The 19,091-nt window shown below is 44.7% G+C and overlaps 2 protein-coding genes across 2 annotated transcripts; one reads left to right on the top strand and one right to left on the bottom strand.

Moving 5' to 3' along the window:
• The first annotated feature begins 6,656 nt into the window (after positions 1–6,656).
• Positions 6,657–8,041, top strand: LOC121054219 (dof zinc finger protein DOF1.4-like). The gene is given in 3 exon segments (XM_040523282.1): positions 6,657–7,080; positions 7,082–7,168; positions 7,242–8,041. Coding segments are annotated over 3 exon segments (684 nt in total). The 5' UTR covers positions 6,657–6,993; the 3' UTR covers positions 7,752–8,041.
• Positions 8,042–8,138: 97 nt separating this feature from the next.
• LOC102720230 (WD repeat-containing protein 44-like) lies at positions 8,139–13,729 on the bottom strand. The gene is made up of 7 exons (XM_006652968.3): positions 12,097–13,729; positions 10,192–10,282; positions 9,943–10,100; positions 9,809–9,860; positions 9,546–9,628; positions 9,332–9,425; positions 8,139–9,018 (listed from the first exon to the last, which is right to left on the bottom strand). The coding sequence occupies exons 1-7, from the start codon at positions 13,462–13,464 to the stop codon at positions 8,438–8,440; spliced, it is 2,427 nt and encodes an 808-aa protein (XP_006653031.2). The 5' UTR covers positions 13,465–13,729; the 3' UTR covers positions 8,139–8,437.
• Between the last annotated feature and the right edge of the window lie 5,362 nt (positions 13,730–19,091).

Below are 19,091 nucleotides of genomic sequence, written 5' to 3'. Positions count from 1 at the left end.
CAATCTAAGCGAGAAATTATTATGTCTAAGAGCAAGTGTAACAGTATAGCCAACTGCTAGCTTTAATTCATCTATAGTCAATCTAATAGTCAATTTATATAATAGTTACCTACAAAACATCTCACATATCATACACACTGTGTCTTGTGTCTTAAGCTCGTGCTGCAGCTGGCTATAAGTTAGTAACTCACCCTTCTTCTCTCTCATCTTATCTCTTTAAAATATGCTAATAGTTGGCTTATAGTTTACTATTGTATTAGCTATAAATAAGCGATGAAGTGGCAGTTGGTATCAGGCTGAGTTCTTTTATATATTTTATTCTCAGATCTTTTTATATAATACACCGTAGTTTCTTATATTTTTAAAATAAATTTTTAACATTATAGTAGTTATTAATTCTATCGTTTATATTATTACTTGGATATTAACAAATCAGATAGTTTTATTATCCTTTATCTTTCATCCATAAACTAATGTAGCCTGATTACATGCATGAAACACACTATATAACATGAGAAAATGTATTGGTGTCAGTTAAGTCAGGTCAGACACTTTTTTCCATATCAAGTTGAACCAATTGGTGGAGTTTTAGCGTTCTACCTTCAAAGTACTACATCCATCCTAAAACACAACTAAGAAGGATATGAAAATTAAGAAGTAGCTGATAGGATTGAATAATGGAATATTGTTAGTGGTTGAAATAAAAGGGGTGGTGGACAAATAGTTTCATTTCGTAGAAGCTTTCGGCCTGAAAAAAATGAGAGAGTGCCTAGCAGCACGAGAAGAAATTGAACTGCAACGTACACAATGAGAGAGTGCCTAGAATCTTCTAGGTCTACTACACTTAGCTGCATAACCGTATCTACCAGCACTATACATCAGCCAACAGAGGCAGAGAGCATTGCGATGGCGACAAAATGGAGGCCTGAAGCAAAAGCTAGGAATTTTTTGAATTTTAAATTTTATTTATTCAATAATTTACAATATTAAATTTTCATTTCAAAAATTCACAAATCTAACCTCCTGCCGCCCTCCCAAAGGGCAGAATGCCTACGTGGCAGACGGCGGGCCAGCCGGCACGGACGGACGATGACGGCGGATGGCGATATTTTTCATTTAAGTCCTTTTCGCTCTCTGCAAGGGCGGTAAGGACCTAAATAAAAAATTGCCGTGTGTGCCATATACTGTGGTGATTCGACCTCTAGTCTGTTAAGGTAATGTTTGTGACTAAGCAATTATATATATTATACATATATGTATCAAACGACGGTTCAATCGAAAAATTCCCAAGCGGACGCGCATCTCAATTTTTCATTTAGGTTCTTTCCGCCCTCTATAAGGGCGGCAAGGGCCTAAATGAAAAATATCACATGCCACCATCATCGTCCGTCTGTGCCGGCCGGCCCGCCGTCTGCCACGTAGGCATTCCGCCCTCTAGGAGGGCGGCAGGAGGTTAGATTTGTGAATTTTTAAAATAAAAATTTAATTTTGTATATTATTTAATAAATAAAATTCAAAATTCAAAAAATTCCAAAAGCTAGCACATGTACATTTGAATTAGGCCCAAGGCATAGCACTTCCAGGAGACCCATTATTTGATTCGCACGGGCCTCATTGAAGGGCCACTCAAGCAGCAGCCCACAAAAATCTGGCCCGATAAGCACTAATATAACCCAGCAACAAATAATGCCTAGTATGCCCATGAAGCAGTGCAACCCACGGGTTAAACCAAAACATCCATCACATTTTTGTACTTTGGTCGTTGTCGTCCTAATCAGACGGTGCCTATTTTAACTTCATCCTCTGTCAGGATCTCGCTGGAAAGTCCAACTTACCTACATCAACATATGACATTAAATCTCACGTCAATCGATCTTAGCAAGCATGACATGGTGTGTATTATATATAGGTTGTTTGTTTTAGTCGATGAGAGACAAAAATGAAAGAGTATCTATTTCCTTAGTAGCTACTTCTTTTGTTTTATATTATAAGTTTTTTTTAGTCTTAATTATTAGATGTCTAGATTTATTCATTAGCATCCATACTAGTTTTAATTTATATATATATATATAAATTCATTAGCATCCATATGAATTAAATTAAAGCTAAAAAATATTATAAAATAAATAAACTATTTAACAGTCTAAACGATAAAATTAAGTGCTACTATAAAATTAAAAATATACTTTTTCGATGAACTTTATATAATTGTTTTTTTAAAAGTATATTATTTACTAGTTTTGGAAGCGTACGTATAAAAGTTGAGAAAAAGCGATATATGAATAATCTAGCTAAAAAGAACTTAGTCAAAGATCGTCGTACATCCACTCGTATATCGATGTTCTACATGTGATTATCTGCTGATGACGGACGACATCGACCAGCATACTCGTCCTTATTGTTTGACCAAAATGACCCGATGGAACCAATCATACAAGCAAGCGAGATCGATCATGTGTACTGCACTATAGTAATGTATTGTAGCGCTAATGAACTAACTAGTTGAGATGATGGGCGAGAAGAGGCGTGCTTGGTCGAGAGGTTGGAGGCGTGCGTCCACGGCCAAGCCAAGCAGCCGAGACCAGGGCTCAGCTTAAAATGTTTAACTGCGGCTGTCTTCGGAGCTACCGGTTTGCAAAAGCTTATTAGCCACATGAAAAACAAACGATGAATGTAATTAGTATATGATTAATTAAGTATTACAGAAATTTGAAAATAAATTTATTTTATCTTCTAAACTAATTTCTATATAGAAATTCTTTCGCACGAAATATATTATTTAATAGTTTAGTAGTTTGAAAAGTGCGTTAACAGAAAACGAGGAGCAGTTCATCTCAACCGGCTCAAACCCAGCCACAGCATCTTGCGAGTTGTTCATACGAGTTTTAATTCAGAATATATTACTGAGACGAGTTGGTAGAATGCGGCCGCGATTCCGATCGATCCGTCGGCTGCCGTCGCCGTCGCCGTCGCCGGTAACATTGGTCGGTAGGGCACCGGGGGTTTTAAAAATTGTTGATGGTTTCTGAAGCAACACATTATTGTCTATGAGCATAAGAGTGACAGGCGTGCTACCTTACAAACCGGTGCTTAATCTGTATGACAGTATGAGAGAGATCGATCGATGATGATTGAGCTCTGACCGGCTTCACGAGGTCAGAAAAATGCTCGAAGGTACTGCTACCAGTGTAGAATATAATTCCGTTCCCAGCAACTTGTGAGCTTTGATTTAGACTTCAGTGGGGGCGATGAGATGAGAAAGGGAAGCAATGCAAGTTAATTAGTTTGCGAACACTGTTGGTTGGCGTGGTGTGTGCATGACATGCGCTAAGCGTAACCGATAATTGCCCGGGGGGGGGGGGGGGTGGAACTGTGCTGCTTTTGCGTGCGTACGTGGGGACACAGTTCGAGAATTGGCGTGCTCCACGACGTTTGGGCGCTCACTCGATCGAGTCAGGAAGGCGCACGCGCGCGCGGGCACGGTATGGCCGTCGCTCGTCAGGCCACCGGCAGAGGACAGGCAGAGCACGTTGCGCGTAATCGATGTCCACCGAAAGCTAGTGCGTGCCGTCTATTTCTTTGTCTGACACAATAGTAGTAGTGGTGGTGATCTTAAGCTTGCACGAACCATACACCTATGAGCCGCACGCTCACGCACCACATTGTGTCGCGACCCGGGCGAGCGAGAGTCATACAGGGGAAGAGCTAGCGTGCGTGTCTCTCGCGGAACGACATTCTTACGTTCACATGAACAAGGGTTCGCAATGGTGATGCATACGAAAACCACAGCTATAAGTCAAATCGTCTTATCTAGCGGCAGAACCACGAATTATAAATGCTAGATGAGCCAGCCAGAGAGTCTTGGGAGTACCTAAATTATCCCCTCCAGCTTTAATTGATCGATAATTGACACGTTTAACTTTTAGTTATATGTTTTAACATTTATTTTACTTAAAAAGTTATATAAACATATAAAATTATTATTTGTGCTTAAACTATTTGGGACAATAAAACAAATCATCACAAATTAACAAATAATCAAATATACGTTCAAAAATTAATAATGTCAAACATTAGCAGAATGTGCTAGAAAGAGCTTGCCGCCTATAGACCCTGTCTTGGCCACTATTCGAGTGCTTTATCCAAGGGCCCCTTTGAAATATAAGATTCTCAAAATACAACAATAGGAAAAATGTCATAACATATTTTTACTTATGTTTATATTTATAAGTCAAAATTTAAATTTTCAACCTAAAAGTTTAAGTTGATATTACGTTTTTCCACCGAAGTTTATTTTTTTAGATTGACTTTTAAATCGCTAAGAATATGTATATAATTTTTATGCATAAATTATTTTTTATTTACAAATATGTCGTTTGGTTTTTTTTCTATGAAAACCCTAACAACGTTTGGGTGTCCTCTCAATTCAAATCCTATAGATTTGATAAACATAGAAAAATTACATGAATATCTGTTTAAATTGAAGAAAGAAAAAAACCCGGGAATTGGGAGAGATAGATACATTTTTTTCCCAATAGTGTGGATCTCATGATAAAAAATGCTTTAAAATTTCTATGTTTTAAGTTATCCGTAATGAATTTTAAAGAAATTTAAAATATACGTTCCTTTGTTTAAAGAACATATAGGAACTTTTTATATAGAAATATAATACTCCAAAATTGTTCTAAAATTCCCTGGTTTCAAAGTAGCCCTAAATGAAACCACTCGGAATGGTATTCGGTCGGCGAACGATTTCTGAACCCTACACGTGACAAATTTAAACATCCTCTAGTAGTCTACGGTTGGTCAACATTTTTCCTGTCCAGTCAGGCAGTCACTGCATGCATGGGCGCCGGTAACTGATCAACCCCACGCGCGCGGGGCACACAACTGAGATTCCGGTTTACTGCAGCCACGAGCTACAAGCAGATGAGAAGACAAGCGAAACCACGCATCCACGCTCCGGTGCATCGCCCCGCGTGGGAGGCGACGAGGCGTACGTCGTCAGCGATGGAGGAGCCACCACATCGGTGTATCGATCGGACGGACCGACCCACAGGCCGCGGTGCGTGTGCCCCCCGCGGCGAGCAGCGCCGAGCCGAGCCGACGCGCGGAGCAGCAGCGCATTGGGTTCGTCGAGGGGGGCGACGGCGACAGCGCAATATTTCGCGGCGTCGGGGCCCGGCGCGTGGAAAAGCCGCCACCGACCAAGGCCCCACTCCCCCCGTCCTTTCCTCAGTTTCGGCCAAACCCACCGCCCGCCAGCCAGCCCCAGCCGTCGCGGTCCTCTTCCCAGTCAGCCTCACGACGCCTCTCCCCCTCCTCCCCGTCCACATCCAAACCACTGGGGTGATGCCGTGCCCGGTGTTTGGATGAAAAATCAAACGTTATATTTGTAATAAATATTGATTTATATAAAAATTTTATATATACATTTTTATTATCTAAAAAGTGTTAAAAATTAAATTTAATATTTTTTTAAAATTAACTTTAAATTTAAGTGAAATTTAAAATTTAACTTGTAAGCAAATACACAGTGAAAAGGATAGGGTGCATCTCGGGAGCGCTACGAAATGAACCAGCCAGCCCGCGTGACTGCCACGCACGCACGCACGCGCGCCCACCGTATAGTACGCTGTTGACCTCTCGCGCTGGACGTACGTACGATATACTACACGCCAGCCAACATCACTGCACGATTACTAGTACTAGTACACTGTATTTGCTTGACACTACCGGAGGCCATAGCAGTACGTCGGTCCACGTACTAACACTAGGACCATGCATGCATGGTGGCGTTCTGCACGGCATGTTGGTGTAGATGGCTGTACATCTGGTGCTTGCGTTGCTCTGCCAGTGGCAGAGGCTAAATAGGCATGGATCGCGTGGTAGTACTCCAGATCGGACTATAATCGTGTGTGTATCACAGTTCGCAGAATAGTTTTATATGCCGATACAGTGTCTTAGCGGTTTGGCGAAAACCTCCTATTATCACGATTATCATGTAAAAACCACGTAATTTGAATCGATTTACCATGGTTTTGAAGATAAAACCGCAGGATATGTTGTGATTATCTTTTACGATAATCACAACGGTTTATGTCATAGCGATAATCTTGATATTTTTTTGTGAGAATTATGGTGATTTTCGCAATATTGATAATCACGATTTCGGTGTGAACCTTGCAATATATTGTGATGTATTTTTAAAGATTCTTTTGCTATTTTTAAAATTTTGAGCATTCGTGATATTTTCTAAATAGGATCGCCGCAAACCATTATCTATACTACTTTAAATATCTTTAGTGATGGTCGCAGTGAATCTTATAATATTTTGTAGTACATTTTTATAGCAAAGCACGAGTATTTTGCTACTTTTATCTAAATAACTTCACCGATAGCAGTGACTATGAGGACGATAATTGCCATAAGTGAAACGCTGGTGTGTACATGGCTAGCTAGCTTGGCGGGGTGGTACAAGTTGGTGACAGGGGAGGGAAGAAGAAGAAAGCTTAACGCACAAGGAGAGCATCTCTTTCTCCGGCGCTGCGTCAGCCGTGGGATCCACCGGCGGCCGCCCGCCACCCCCCATTCCTCGCGCCGCCGTCTATATATAGCAGCTAGTAGTAGCAAAGCTGGCTCGCCTAGCTAGCCGGTCCACGACGAAACCAACTCACCAACTGCTCTGCCTCTCGCGCATAATTGCTTCGCCTGCCGCCCATTCATCCAGCTCGGACCGGACTGACCGCAACATCTCTCGTAAAAGTACGTAGTACTAGGATTTCGATAGCTTGCTACACCTGCAAACACCCAGCTGCTGCTAGCTTCCTCCTCCCGAGAGAGACTGATCGATCGATCGATCGCGACGCGCGCGCACGCCCACAGCAAGAGGAGAGGAGGGAACAGAGAGAGCCGCCGCGCCGTAGATTGTGGGTGGACGACGCGCGCGCGAGCGGCGCGAGGGTTTTTTAAGCCGACCAGTCTCACCCCGGCATGCGTTTGCGTTTCTCTCCTGCCTCCTGCTGCTGCCGCGACCGACCAAATGGCTCCTGCAGTTGCCTCCTCGCCGTCGCTGCTCTCCGCCGCCGCCGCTTCTTCCAAGCGTCCGGCCGATTCCGACGCTGTCCCGCTCATCGTCTCCTCGCCGCCGCCGCCGCCGCACCACCAGGTCAGTGAATCAGCACAGTAGCTGTGAAGTGTGCGGACACTGAGAGTTACTGACATGTGGTTTTAATTTGCAGGGAGATCAGGAGGCGTCGAACAAGAGGCAGAAGAAGCAGCAGCTGGAGTGCCCGCGCTGCCGATCCACCAACACCAAGTTCTGCTACTACAACAACTACAGCACGTCGCAGCCGCGCCACTTCTGCCGCGCCTGCCGACGCTACTGGACGCACGGGGGCACGCTCCGCGACGTGCCGGTCGGCGGAGCCTCCCGCCGCGGGGGTGGCAGCAAGCGCCGCAGGGTCTCCGCCGACGCCGAGCCGTCCTCGACGTCGCCGCTACCGACGACGACGGACGCGTGCGCCGACCTCCCTGCCGGCTTCCCGTTCCTCAGTGACGGGGCCTTCCTGCCGCCATTCGGTCTCGCCGGCGTTGCACCGGCTGCGTTCTCTTGGCCGCCGGCTGTCCCTGATCTCTATAACTGCGTGCTCGCACCGTGGGACGATGGAACGGCCGTCGCCGGCGCGGCGTGGGACACCTTCACCGACATCACCGGCCTTGATCTCAGCTGGCCGCCGCCGGGTAACTGATGATGACATGACACAGCTGGTTGCTCGTGTTTTGGAGGCTCTGGTTTTAGCATAGCAGCCTCATAATAGTGTTCATCGAAGTATGTTTTGGTGAGCTAGGGATATAATTATGGGAATGTAAGCAGCTTAATTCTCCAACGCGTTTGCTGTTTTCTTTTCTCATGCATGCTTGCACAATGATCAATGATGTGGTGACAATCATTAGAACCAGTGAATCGTGATTTGTAGCTGGAAAATGTTACTATGTGCAGTGTTAATGACAATAAAAGTTTGTTGCCATGAAGATTCTAGCTAGCATGTGTTCCAACAAAATAACATGGCTATGGAATACTGAACAGTAGTATATAATAAAGCCATATTGGTAGGGAAGAGTGCACAATGGATAACCATGAAGTTAGAAATCATCTTCATATATCAATCAGTGTATAAACAAAGAAACAATATATGAACAAACAAATCGATGTATTGGCTGTTAACCCATACAATTACACAAAGCCTTTGTATCAGCAACTTAAAAAAATAGTGTGGTGCTTGGAGGGTTGGAGTGAGCTCTTGGGGCTCCCAACCTTACAGCGAAACAGGGAAATCTTTTAACAACTAGTTAAAGAACTAGGGTGAAATGGAGAAAAGCTAACGATATCTATACAGTAAACAAACGAACATCTCTGAATATGCTCACACTAGCTTTACACTTGAACTGGGAAACCGAAATTCTGAAACACCCTGATTTCACCGCCCCGTCCTGCAGTGACAATCACCAATCCCCACGCTGACCGGCGCTGAACATCCAATGCTCCAATGCATAGGTCGGATGAGCAGTGACCAGGACTGCTCTTGGCAGACGATTGTTTCTCGTCAGGCCAGGATGTTGATACTCCATCCACTGGAGGATTGCTTGTGCTTGCAACACCTTCACAAACTGGGCGCTTGGTGCATCTATTGACAGCGCCGTTCAGATCATGCTCACTGTTTTCTACAGGGACGTCCTGACCAGCGTTCACTGCATCGTCTGAATCACTGTTTCTGCTGCTACGGGACCCAAATGACCCACGGGATTCAGCGCCAGGCCATGTGATAGCCACAGTAACATCATGGCAATGGAAATGCTCATACGAGTTGGTTACATCAACTGCGCTCCTGCTTCTGCTTGGATGTGAAGTATTGTCATGCCTCCAGACATACACGTGGGAGTCCTCACTGGCACAGACTACATATTTCCCGTTTGGAGCTACAGAAGCGGATATTTGGCTACTTGTATTGCGGAACCCTGGAGAGGATCAAACAAAAAGTAAGTGGAACACTCTATACTGACCTTGCTAGATCAAACTGGGGAACACATGCACATATCAAGTGTACTGAATACATGGTCCTTGCGCTGCCGATTTGGAAAAACGAAATGATTTCATCACTGAACATGTTAGGAACTGAGGTAGTTGGTGGGAGGTTGTGGGTGTTCCCAAGTACGAATCACTTGAATTTCTTGGCTTTTTTTCTCTCTATTAAATCGGCCAGGTTCCTTCTTGGTGTTCTACCCCAGTCAACTTCTAGAGGATGCACAAGGGCAGAGGATAAAAAAGTACCTTTAAATTTGTGAACTAGTTCATCACCATTAACTACACGGATTCTTGAATCTGCAGAGGTTATCAGAACTTCTGACGAACTTCCGGGAGCAAACTGTAAATAGTAGAGATATTTAGCATGTAGAAGAAGGCATCAGGCTAACATCTAACTACTAGAGTACAAACCACAAAAAGGTATCTTTCTTAACAAATGTCTGCCCGTGTAATTAGGTACCTGGAAGCCAGTTATCTTCTTCTGGCCAGACTTCTTCTTCCTGATTCTTAGCTCTATCTGACTTTTGTACTGAAGCTTCTTTTCTGAAAAGACGACATAAATGTGCAAAATCATTATTGAGGGAACGCATACTCTTGAAGTTTACTCCTTTTCTCCTTGTTTCAAAAAAGACTATACTCTTATTGCCTTTGAGATCATGATATTTTATAGTATTTACATAAACAGAAACTCTTAGCTAGAAAGAACTGAACTGATAGTCATACCGGTTGTGTCAAATAAATGGCAGCTTCCCTTGTGTGACCCCACCAATGCAACCTTCAAAGGTACAGAGAAATATAGCATAAGCACATCATGTTTCATGACCAATAGATAAAAACTGACTAGAAACTAAGCCAACCTGTCCATCAGGGGAGTAACACGCAGCAGTGACCATCTCATGAAGATCATTCCAATCTTCAATCTTACGATCATGGACATTCCAAATGCGAACTTTTTCATCAAGTGATCCACTAATGAAGAAATTGTCATCTACCGGATTGAACTGGATGCAAGTTACTGAAACAAAATTGAGTGCAGTGGAGTAAACATATATAGTTACTGAAGAAGAAAATTCATGCAAACAAAATGTGCCTGCAACTAGACTTACCATAGTCTGTGTGAGAGAATGTTTTCAAACAGGTACTAGTACTGATGTCCCACAGTCTAACAGTTTTGTCCATTGAGGATGAAAGCAAGTACTGAATGATAGAAAAAAGAACAAACCAGTTAGCGCCTATATATATTTGTATTCAGTTCAAACTGTTTTTCTTTCAAACTTCAAAGATGTCATTTACACATGGGCTTGTTTAACAATTTTCAGATGCGATGTCCATGTCCCTTGATGAACAACTAATTATGCGCACTGTTGAAATTATACAAGTAAATAGTTTCACATTATATATTCCAAGCCACACGCAAATGAGTTAGGTTCAAGAATGATTGAAATTCTGTCAGTTGCAGATTAGGATTGTAACCATGTCCGAATACAACTCATAAGTCAGAATTAACAATATGTTGTCAAAGCCAATAGTAAAGCAGGGAATGAGGGCACAAGAAAATATGCATGTGCTATACAGTATTAATGTGTCAAACCAAGGTCACTTCAAAACTACTGTTTTCTTCTGTTTATTTGAGACAATCTTCTGCTTATTTGAGACAATCTTCTGTTTATTTGAGACAATCAGAGGATAGGTAAAACGCAAAACAAGGTGCAGAAGTAGAGCATGAACAAGGGAGGTTTTTTGCTCACGTAGTATTGGTGATTTGCATGTGGAGTGCAGATGAGTTATACTTGATAATATCAGATGCATGAAGTGGGGATTCAGTGCATCATTTGAGTATGCCTTATGAGTTTTCCTTTCAAATTACAAATCGCAATCATACACTGTACATGACATTTGGAAATAGTGTAAACCATATATGCTGGCAAGTATAGACTGTCAAGAAAAACAGTTACCATGGAATATCAGCAGGGCATATTTAACCATATTCAAGTGGTGTTGACAAAACCACATTTTAAGTATCAGTCAAGCTCAGCGGCCAATGAAACCCCACTGATTAGGCATCAAAATTTTGATTAGATTTCTTCCGATCTATCAAGAAAAAGAGTGGATACTGATGATTGTTTTTTAATTGTTTGTGTATCTGACCATTGAATATCCAATTTCATAAAAACCTAAAGCTCCAAAAGAAGCAAACTAAAAAGATCGTGGCATCAACCAACATATGAGGTTAATTAAATAATACAAATTGTTCATTAATGTTGCATGGGAAACAGATATCAGGATGACAATAATGAAAGGGACAAAAAAATAGCTAGGTCACCACTCTATTATAATATCTCAGTATATATATGCAACTCTTCCAAGTAAATCACAATGTTGGTCCTACAAAGGGCAAACAGAAAAACAACAATAACCAAAGTAAGTCATGCAAAACAATGCCCGAAACAGATCTTCAGAGCTGAAGCATGAAAAAATTAGGAGCAAATAAAAGTGTTTATTTCCAGGTTATCAGGGATGTCATTGGAATATATCTCAGAGAAAGGCCACTGAAGTCAAAGGATAGAAGAGCGTAGCAAGTTGAAACAAATTCTCGCCTAGTGCAAGAATCTTTCAGCGGTGCAAAACTATAGTGCTCAACAACCACTCAACCAGGTTCGCTTTTCTATAAGCAAGATGTAGTGAAATGTTGCATGCTGAAGCCTATGATTACTATGGCAAAATGACAAAATGCTGTGTTCCCCAAACAGCCCATTGATTTGGTCTTTAGCCCTTTTAACAACGCGGGCCTTGCCACGGTAGTAGACATCATCAAAACAACAAGTGACTTCTTTTCGTTCCTACTAGCTAGACATAGTTAAAATGAAACAGAACTTTCTCCTGGCCGTCCTAAAGAACAAGGCAGTGTAATGGTTCATTACAGAGATTTTTCAGGATATATGCCAAAATGCAAAAAATTATGATTTCACAGTTTAATTTAACATTCAATTGAAAGATCACAAAGTACGCACCTGAGATTTGGACCACGACAGATCAAGAACATCGGCGGCATGACCCAGTAGAGAGCATACTGGTTTATCTCTGAACCCAAACACACATTCAGGCACAACTAGATGATCAGAGCCAACAGACTTCCGGCTGCTTTGCATCCTTGGCCTTCTCTTCTTCTCCACAAAACCCCCATCAGCGCAGCTCAATGACAATGTTGCTACCTCTGGTGACCCATTTCCAACGGCTCCAAGAAACGGGCTGCAGCCGCCACCGTTCTCCCTTGGCACCGTACCTTCCCCGAGCAACTCTCCCTTTCTATCTCCCTCCGATACCTCCCACACATGGATGACACGGTCCTCCCCGGCGCTTGCAAGGTATCGTCCATCCAAGCTGAAGTTAATACACCAAATTGAGCCCGAATGGGCAGCCAACTCCTGTGTCATGAACAGCCCGGTGAGCTCCTTGCACGCCTTCCCATACTGCCGCACCCTGATCCTCCCTGCATTGCGCGAGCCGGTGCCATCAAGGCTGTCGTCGGTGGCGGAGCTCAGGCGGCGGGCCTCCCTCTCCTTCTTCTCCTTCTCCTTCTCCTTATCCCTCTCATCGGTGCTGCGGCGCACGTAGGCAACGCTTCCGGCCAGGTGCCTGATGCCGCGCAGCCATCCTCCAGGCTTCCTTCGGGGTTTGGATGCGGGGGCAGCGTGGTCGGAGGTGGAGGTCGATGCCGCAGTGGTGGTCCGGCGCATGAGCTCTTGTACGATTGGAGAGCGACCAATGCAGAGCTCGAACTCCTCGAAAGTGAGCTGCCGACCAGTGCCGACCTCCCGCACCACCTCGTCGTGAACCTCCCCGACCTCGAACTCCGTGCCGTCGTCCAGGTTCCGGATCCGGCATTGCTCCGCGCCGCCGCTCGGGTTCCGCGCAAGCGGCGGCTTCCCGTGCCCGCTGGATCTGGGCTCCTCCGCGGGCGCCACCTGCCGGGGCGGCGACGAGGACGGGGGAGAAGGCGTCGGCGAGCGAGTGTCGGAGACGCGGGGCGAGGGGGGCGACAGGGGCTCGGAGTCGCAGGCGAGCCCGAGCCGACGCAGCAGCACGCGGCGGCGCTCCTCGACGGAGGTCGGCTCGGAGATCCAGACCTCGTAGGCGGAGAACGTCGCGGACGACGACAGCTGCGGCAGCGCCGCCTGGCCCGCCGCGTGGTGCCGCCGGCGCCGGCGGTGCGGGTCCCCCGCGTCGTCGTCGGAGGCGGACGTGGACGAGCACGAGGACGAGAGGATCCGATCCAGCGACTCGTAGAACTCCTCCCCCTCAGTCTCCTGCCCCTCCCGCTCCGCCTCGTCGCCGTACGCCGCCGCTGCCGGATCCATCCCCACCGCCGCCTCCGGCATTGCGACTGATCCCCCGCTCCGGCGAGACGCCCCGCGCGCCCGAACGGCGACTTATATGGGAAGTCAGCCGAGGAGGTTGAGGTTTTGGTCTAGTGCGTGCGGGGCGCGTCGTCGGCGTCGGCGTCCAGTTGGGAAGGCAACAGCGAGGACGCCATTTGGAGCCTCTCTCTCCCTCCCCCTCTCCCCCCGGAGCTTGGACTTTGCAGACGACTCGACTCGATTCGTTCGATTCGACCCGACCTGGCCGGCTGGATGATGGCGGAGGCGCCGCCGTGGCAAAATTGCTGATCCCTAGTATCAGGGATGGGTATATCCTGCGCCGGCTGGGGACAGTGCCAGGTGGGCCCTGGGGGCGGTGGTGTGGTATCTGTCCAAAATTTGCCGGGACGCATGGATTGGATAAGATATGGATATGCGAAATGGGTGTATCATTCCGTGGTATGAAACGTATTATTATGATACATATGACACGGGACATTTTTTGCTTATTTAGTTATATTTATAACCAAAGATGATTTATAAGTAGGTTTAAGGTTAAAAATTGAAAGCTCAACGGATATAAAGGCTGCCGTTTAGGAAGTTTTGGTTTCTGGCATAATTTTGTAGTGTAGTTAATGATCTTTCCTCACATGATTTCATAGGTAACATTCTGAATAATTAATTAACTGTGTGTCAGTTTTCTAGCTGTGTTTTCCAGTAATTTCCCCCTCTCCAACAACCAATAGCATCGTTACTGTATGGTGCACCATGTTTTGTACCTCTAGCAATTTCATTTTCAGGGAAGATGGAAGGTAACTATTCGATATGATGGGAGAGTTTTCTATTTTAAAGGATTTGAGATGCTAAAATTTTACAAGTCTGAGATAGCCCATCTTCGTTCCAAAATACACGGAGGGGTATATAGTATGAGTTTTTTTTTTATAGTGAAGTCTAAGTAAGAGCATCTCCAACAAGAGATGTCTAAAACTAGAGTCCCAAAATTCATGTATTGGGAACACCCCAATAATTTTTGGGCATCAAAATCACTCAATTCTTCAAGAGTTGCCTAAAAAAAGAGTCCTAAAAACTTTTAATTTGTCTCATCATTAATTAATTGATGAATTCACCTATATTCTGCACCATTGAAACAGAATTTTAACACGGACCTGGCATAAATAACATATTAGGCTGTAAGACCTCAATCGTTAAATGTGAATTGCTTTCTTGCTATAATAGTTTACTCAACAAACTAGACGTGTACATGAGAGTTCAATTTGTAGCATACAACTTGTTCAAAACAATTGAGAGGAAGCCAAGTATAACATGGGGCAGCGCCGGCGACCAGCTGTGGGAGAAAGGGGAGGGGCGGCGGATGGAGGAAGGGAGGGGCGGCCGTGGTGGATGGATGGAGAGATGTGGACGGTGGATTTGTTCTGTCGCGTGGGGACAGAACGAAAAAATGGCGGCAGTGAAAAAATGGTGCAAAAGTGAGATTGGGGTCCCATGACAAGACCAAAATTTGGGTAAAAGTACACTCATGCTTGGGGGTGCTAAAATTTTAGGAGTATTTTTGGACAGTTGTTGGAGTCTATTTTTATCCTTTAATACCAAAATTTAATTTTTAGGAATCATATTAGCCCCTTGCTGGAGATGCTCTAAAAGAACAAAACAATGTTATACCTATATACAGCTATAAACCAGAGTGATGCTCTCCGTCCAAAAAAAGAAAGAACTTCCCACTAAGAAATAGGACATATGCATATATTAACACTCATATCTTTTTCTTCTGCAGTTCTGCTTATACTTATAAGCCACATTTTGTGTTTTTTACCTTAAATTTAGAGTTAACTTTATTGTTTTTCGTTGAAGTTTATTTTTCAGTGTTGATTATTAGATCACTAGAAATACATATATAAAAGTTATATTCATATTATTTTTCTTTTGCAAATATGATGTTTTTTTTTAAAAAGCCAAACGACCACCCTTAGAATTATCGATATAATTTGATTATTCCTTGAATGGAACGAGAATATAGCAATTACCACGGACAAAATGAACAAGAATTATACTTTCACAGTCCTAAAGTAGATTCATCCTTCGTCCCAAATTTCGAACTTGAAAGATTAAGTTATTGTGGTACGGAGGGAGCAATATGCATGGATTAGGCAAACAATTAATCGGATTGAGTCCATCTGCCTACCCGGGCTGGTTTTTCCCTATTTTTTTACACACGCAAACGATGTATTATATATATATAATACATACTAATTTGTTTTTAAGTTTGCAATAGATATTATTCAAGCTAATAACTTTCATCGTCTTGCTACGCTAATTAGCCAAACTTCAACATGTGTCAAAGGCACAATCTAGAGGGGCAACAACGGTCACAGAAATTCCCGATTGACCCGCGTTGTTTTTGTTGAAGTGATACCATTCCCAACTATTTTGTGTTTTAGTCCTATATATGTAAATTTTGGTTATTTTAAAATTCAATCCGTATTACATTACAAATCAATACTAAATAGTTAAATCGATAAATATTGCAGTATTGATTACCAAGCGTCGTTTTCGTATACATGCTACTGATTCCGATCGCTTTTCACCCCTGTGTATGGTAGGGATGTTAGCTTTTACGTGGTAACGGTGGTATGCCTGCCTACCGCGCGCGTACGTAGTGGTGTGCCCGCACGTAGTAGACCGCACGAGATCGACGGATGGAATTACGTGGAGGGCAGTTCACGCGCTACCGAAAGCAGCAGAGAGATCAATCATGGAGCTGCCCGGAGTCGGAGGCACGTTGCAACGACGACGACGCTTTCAAAATTAACCCAAATCCCCCAATGCATTGCCAGTGTTGCTCATGGGTCTGAACCAATGGAGAATCAAAGGAGAGAGAAAAGGAGGCAAATTAACAAAGATTATTAAAGCTAAGCTAGAAGAGACCTGCAGGCCAGCTTGATTATTCTCTGCGGATTAATTAATCATGCTAGCTATAAGTAGAGCAGGGCGCCGCGTCAGGCTCTTCTTCTTCGTCCTCCTCTGAATATAACATACATGCATGCCCGGTCAGTCAGCAGCCACCACCAACCTTAGCTTGCACTGGATTAAAGAAACAGGGACTGCACGTTCTTGTGCTAGCTACTCCTACGATTCCATCGATCATCATCTATCTGCCCTCTGTTTGGGTTAATTAATTAGCTATATATTTTGTCATCGGAGAAGACGACCTTGGGTGATTCGATTCCAGCCTAGATCGTTAGCGCGCTCGTGCATGCGTTGGGTGGTTGCAGCTGCTGCTTGCTGAAAAGGTGGAAGGAATCCAAGAGGATCGTATCGCCGCTGCAGCTGCAGCTTCTAACTTCATTTCGTGCGTTCGTGCACGGCCGGCACGCGGCTTAGTTAACCACCTCCTAGTTAGCTGTATCTGTATGCAGAGCCTGGTTATCTTTTAATTTCTTCAGTCTTGACACATGGTAGTTAGTTACATATATACTTACATACATTCTAAATGTATGCTACTATATGTATACCCCTTTGCATCTAGTAGCTCAATTATATTTCTGCAACTTGAAGCTTTGTTTTATATATCAGAAAACAGGTGGCATATATATACGGCATGATGCATCCAGTTAGGTTAGCGTGCAAGTAAAGCTAAACACACGCCACCGATTACCTAATCTGTTGTTATAAACCGATCATACATTCAGTATACGTGTACGGAGAAAACAAATGTACATGTATTGTTATACAGCAAAGCGGTGCAGGGCTCGGATTATGGACGGTTCCTGTGAAGAAAAGCGGAAGCAGAATGCCTTGATTGCGGATTTACACCAGTGAATTGATTATTAGTACAGTAACCAAGCTGCACAGCTAGCTAGCACAATGCCTAACCTTGGGTTTGGGGCTTTGGGTTAGGTTGCTCCCTTGGAGCAGTACAGGTCCAAGATCTTTCAGTTGTTGTTCAGAGCTAAGGTAGCTAGATTCTAGAAAGGGAGGAGGGGGGGGGCCATGGGAGCAGTTGTTCAGGCCTACCATCGTTCAACAATCTCGATCCATGCATGATTCAGTAGTGCCTTCAGCTTTTCAGACTAATAATCCAGAAGCGTGGTCACAGCAAGCACGCATGTTGCTTGTCTTGTTTCTGGACCTACGTTTACCTACGCGCCCTGTTCGTTCGATCGATCGAGCCATGTCGTCGTCTCCACCGGCCGTCCGGAAAAATCATGTGCCAGCCACAGTGACAGAGACGCCCAATGCAAAGAACAAAGCTAGCAGTACTCGGTGTGCAACGCCGTATTTTTCGTCCATGTTGAGCAGTTCATGGCCTTTTTCTCCTCGAGCCTGTTAATTCTTGGTTGGGTCACGTCCTATAATAGCTAGCAGATCGTCTCGACGTGCCGTCCATATGAGTATAAATACAGTAACATGCTGCTGCTGCTGCAAATCAATCGACGACCATGACCGGCAGACCGGGATTATTCAGAGCAATCGATATGATCCAGGGATTTGCTGGGCAGAAGCGGCATGATCGCATAAACTTTGGGAGGATTGGAGAATGAGACAGGAAGAAGTCGTCGTCGTGTGCAGTTTACTCGGTAGCCGCCAACCTAGAGAGACTATCATAAGAGTAGCGTCTCTGCTCGTCCACGACAATGCAGATAGGCAGGTCGCAGACCGATCGATCCTCCGGCCGGTCACGTCAGATTGACAACAAAAAAATGCTTCTCCCATCTGGCCATCTGGCTGGCCGGCACAGTACGCACTACAGTGCTTCTCCCATCTGGCTGACCGGCCGGCCGCAAGTGCCGGCGTTGTCGCCGGCGAACACACCGGCAGATAAGTACTGAATTCTGTGGTACTACTGCACATGTGTTACCTGAAGATGAAAGGTTGAGTAGCGGCAGTAGATTACTTAAAGAACATGGCGACAATGGCTTTGCCGGATTGTGCAGGGACAGGCAAAGATGCGGCCTTCCGTGGCAGGGACAGCCAAGGATAACACCCCTGTTTTTATTCAGCTCTGCGAGACTGAACACTGAGAGGATGTGAAAAGGCTCTGTACCTGAAGGATGGCGAGGCCGGCGGCACGCCGGCACCGACCACATCTTGGTCTCCTAGCTCCCGAACCGCACGCACCGGGGGGGGGGGGGGGGGGGGGGGGCGTTTCTGTGCGTGCCAAGTGAGCACACGGCAATAATCCTGTCTCTGCCATAAACAAAGCTGCAGTCTCTTCGCCGGGAGGAGGCAGGCACGGCGCCGGCGACCCTGAAAAGTTCTTGATTCCGTACGGATCGAGCCGTGTTGCCGGCAGTTAAGACGCAGGGGGGTAATAGTATATGTTACGTTTACTGGACTTGTCGCGCGAGATCATACAAGAAGCTGAAGAACAGATCAGACCTGTCATCTCTGAATTTATGACTATGCTGAATCCTTGCCTGAAGTTTCTATTTGTACAGCCCGGATGGATGAATTTCTGAATCTTGCCTGAAGTTTCTATTTCTACAACCCGGGTGGATGAATTTCTTTCTGTTTCATAAGTTCAGAGATGGGTGGTCTGATCTGCTCTTCAGCTTTTGTATGATCTCGCGAGACGATTGTTGTAAACACGTCACAGGATAAATAGCAACACATCACAGTCATACACAAAC

The sequence above is a fragment of the Oryza brachyantha genome, chromosome 4 (assembly GCF_000231095.2).
Source record: "Oryza brachyantha chromosome 4, ObraRS2, whole genome shotgun sequence".
Lineage (NCBI taxonomy): Eukaryota > Viridiplantae > Streptophyta > Magnoliopsida > Poales > Poaceae > Oryza > Oryza brachyantha.
The sequence above is the reverse complement of the archived record's forward strand: the minus strand, read 5'-3'. Positions and strand labels throughout refer to the sequence as shown.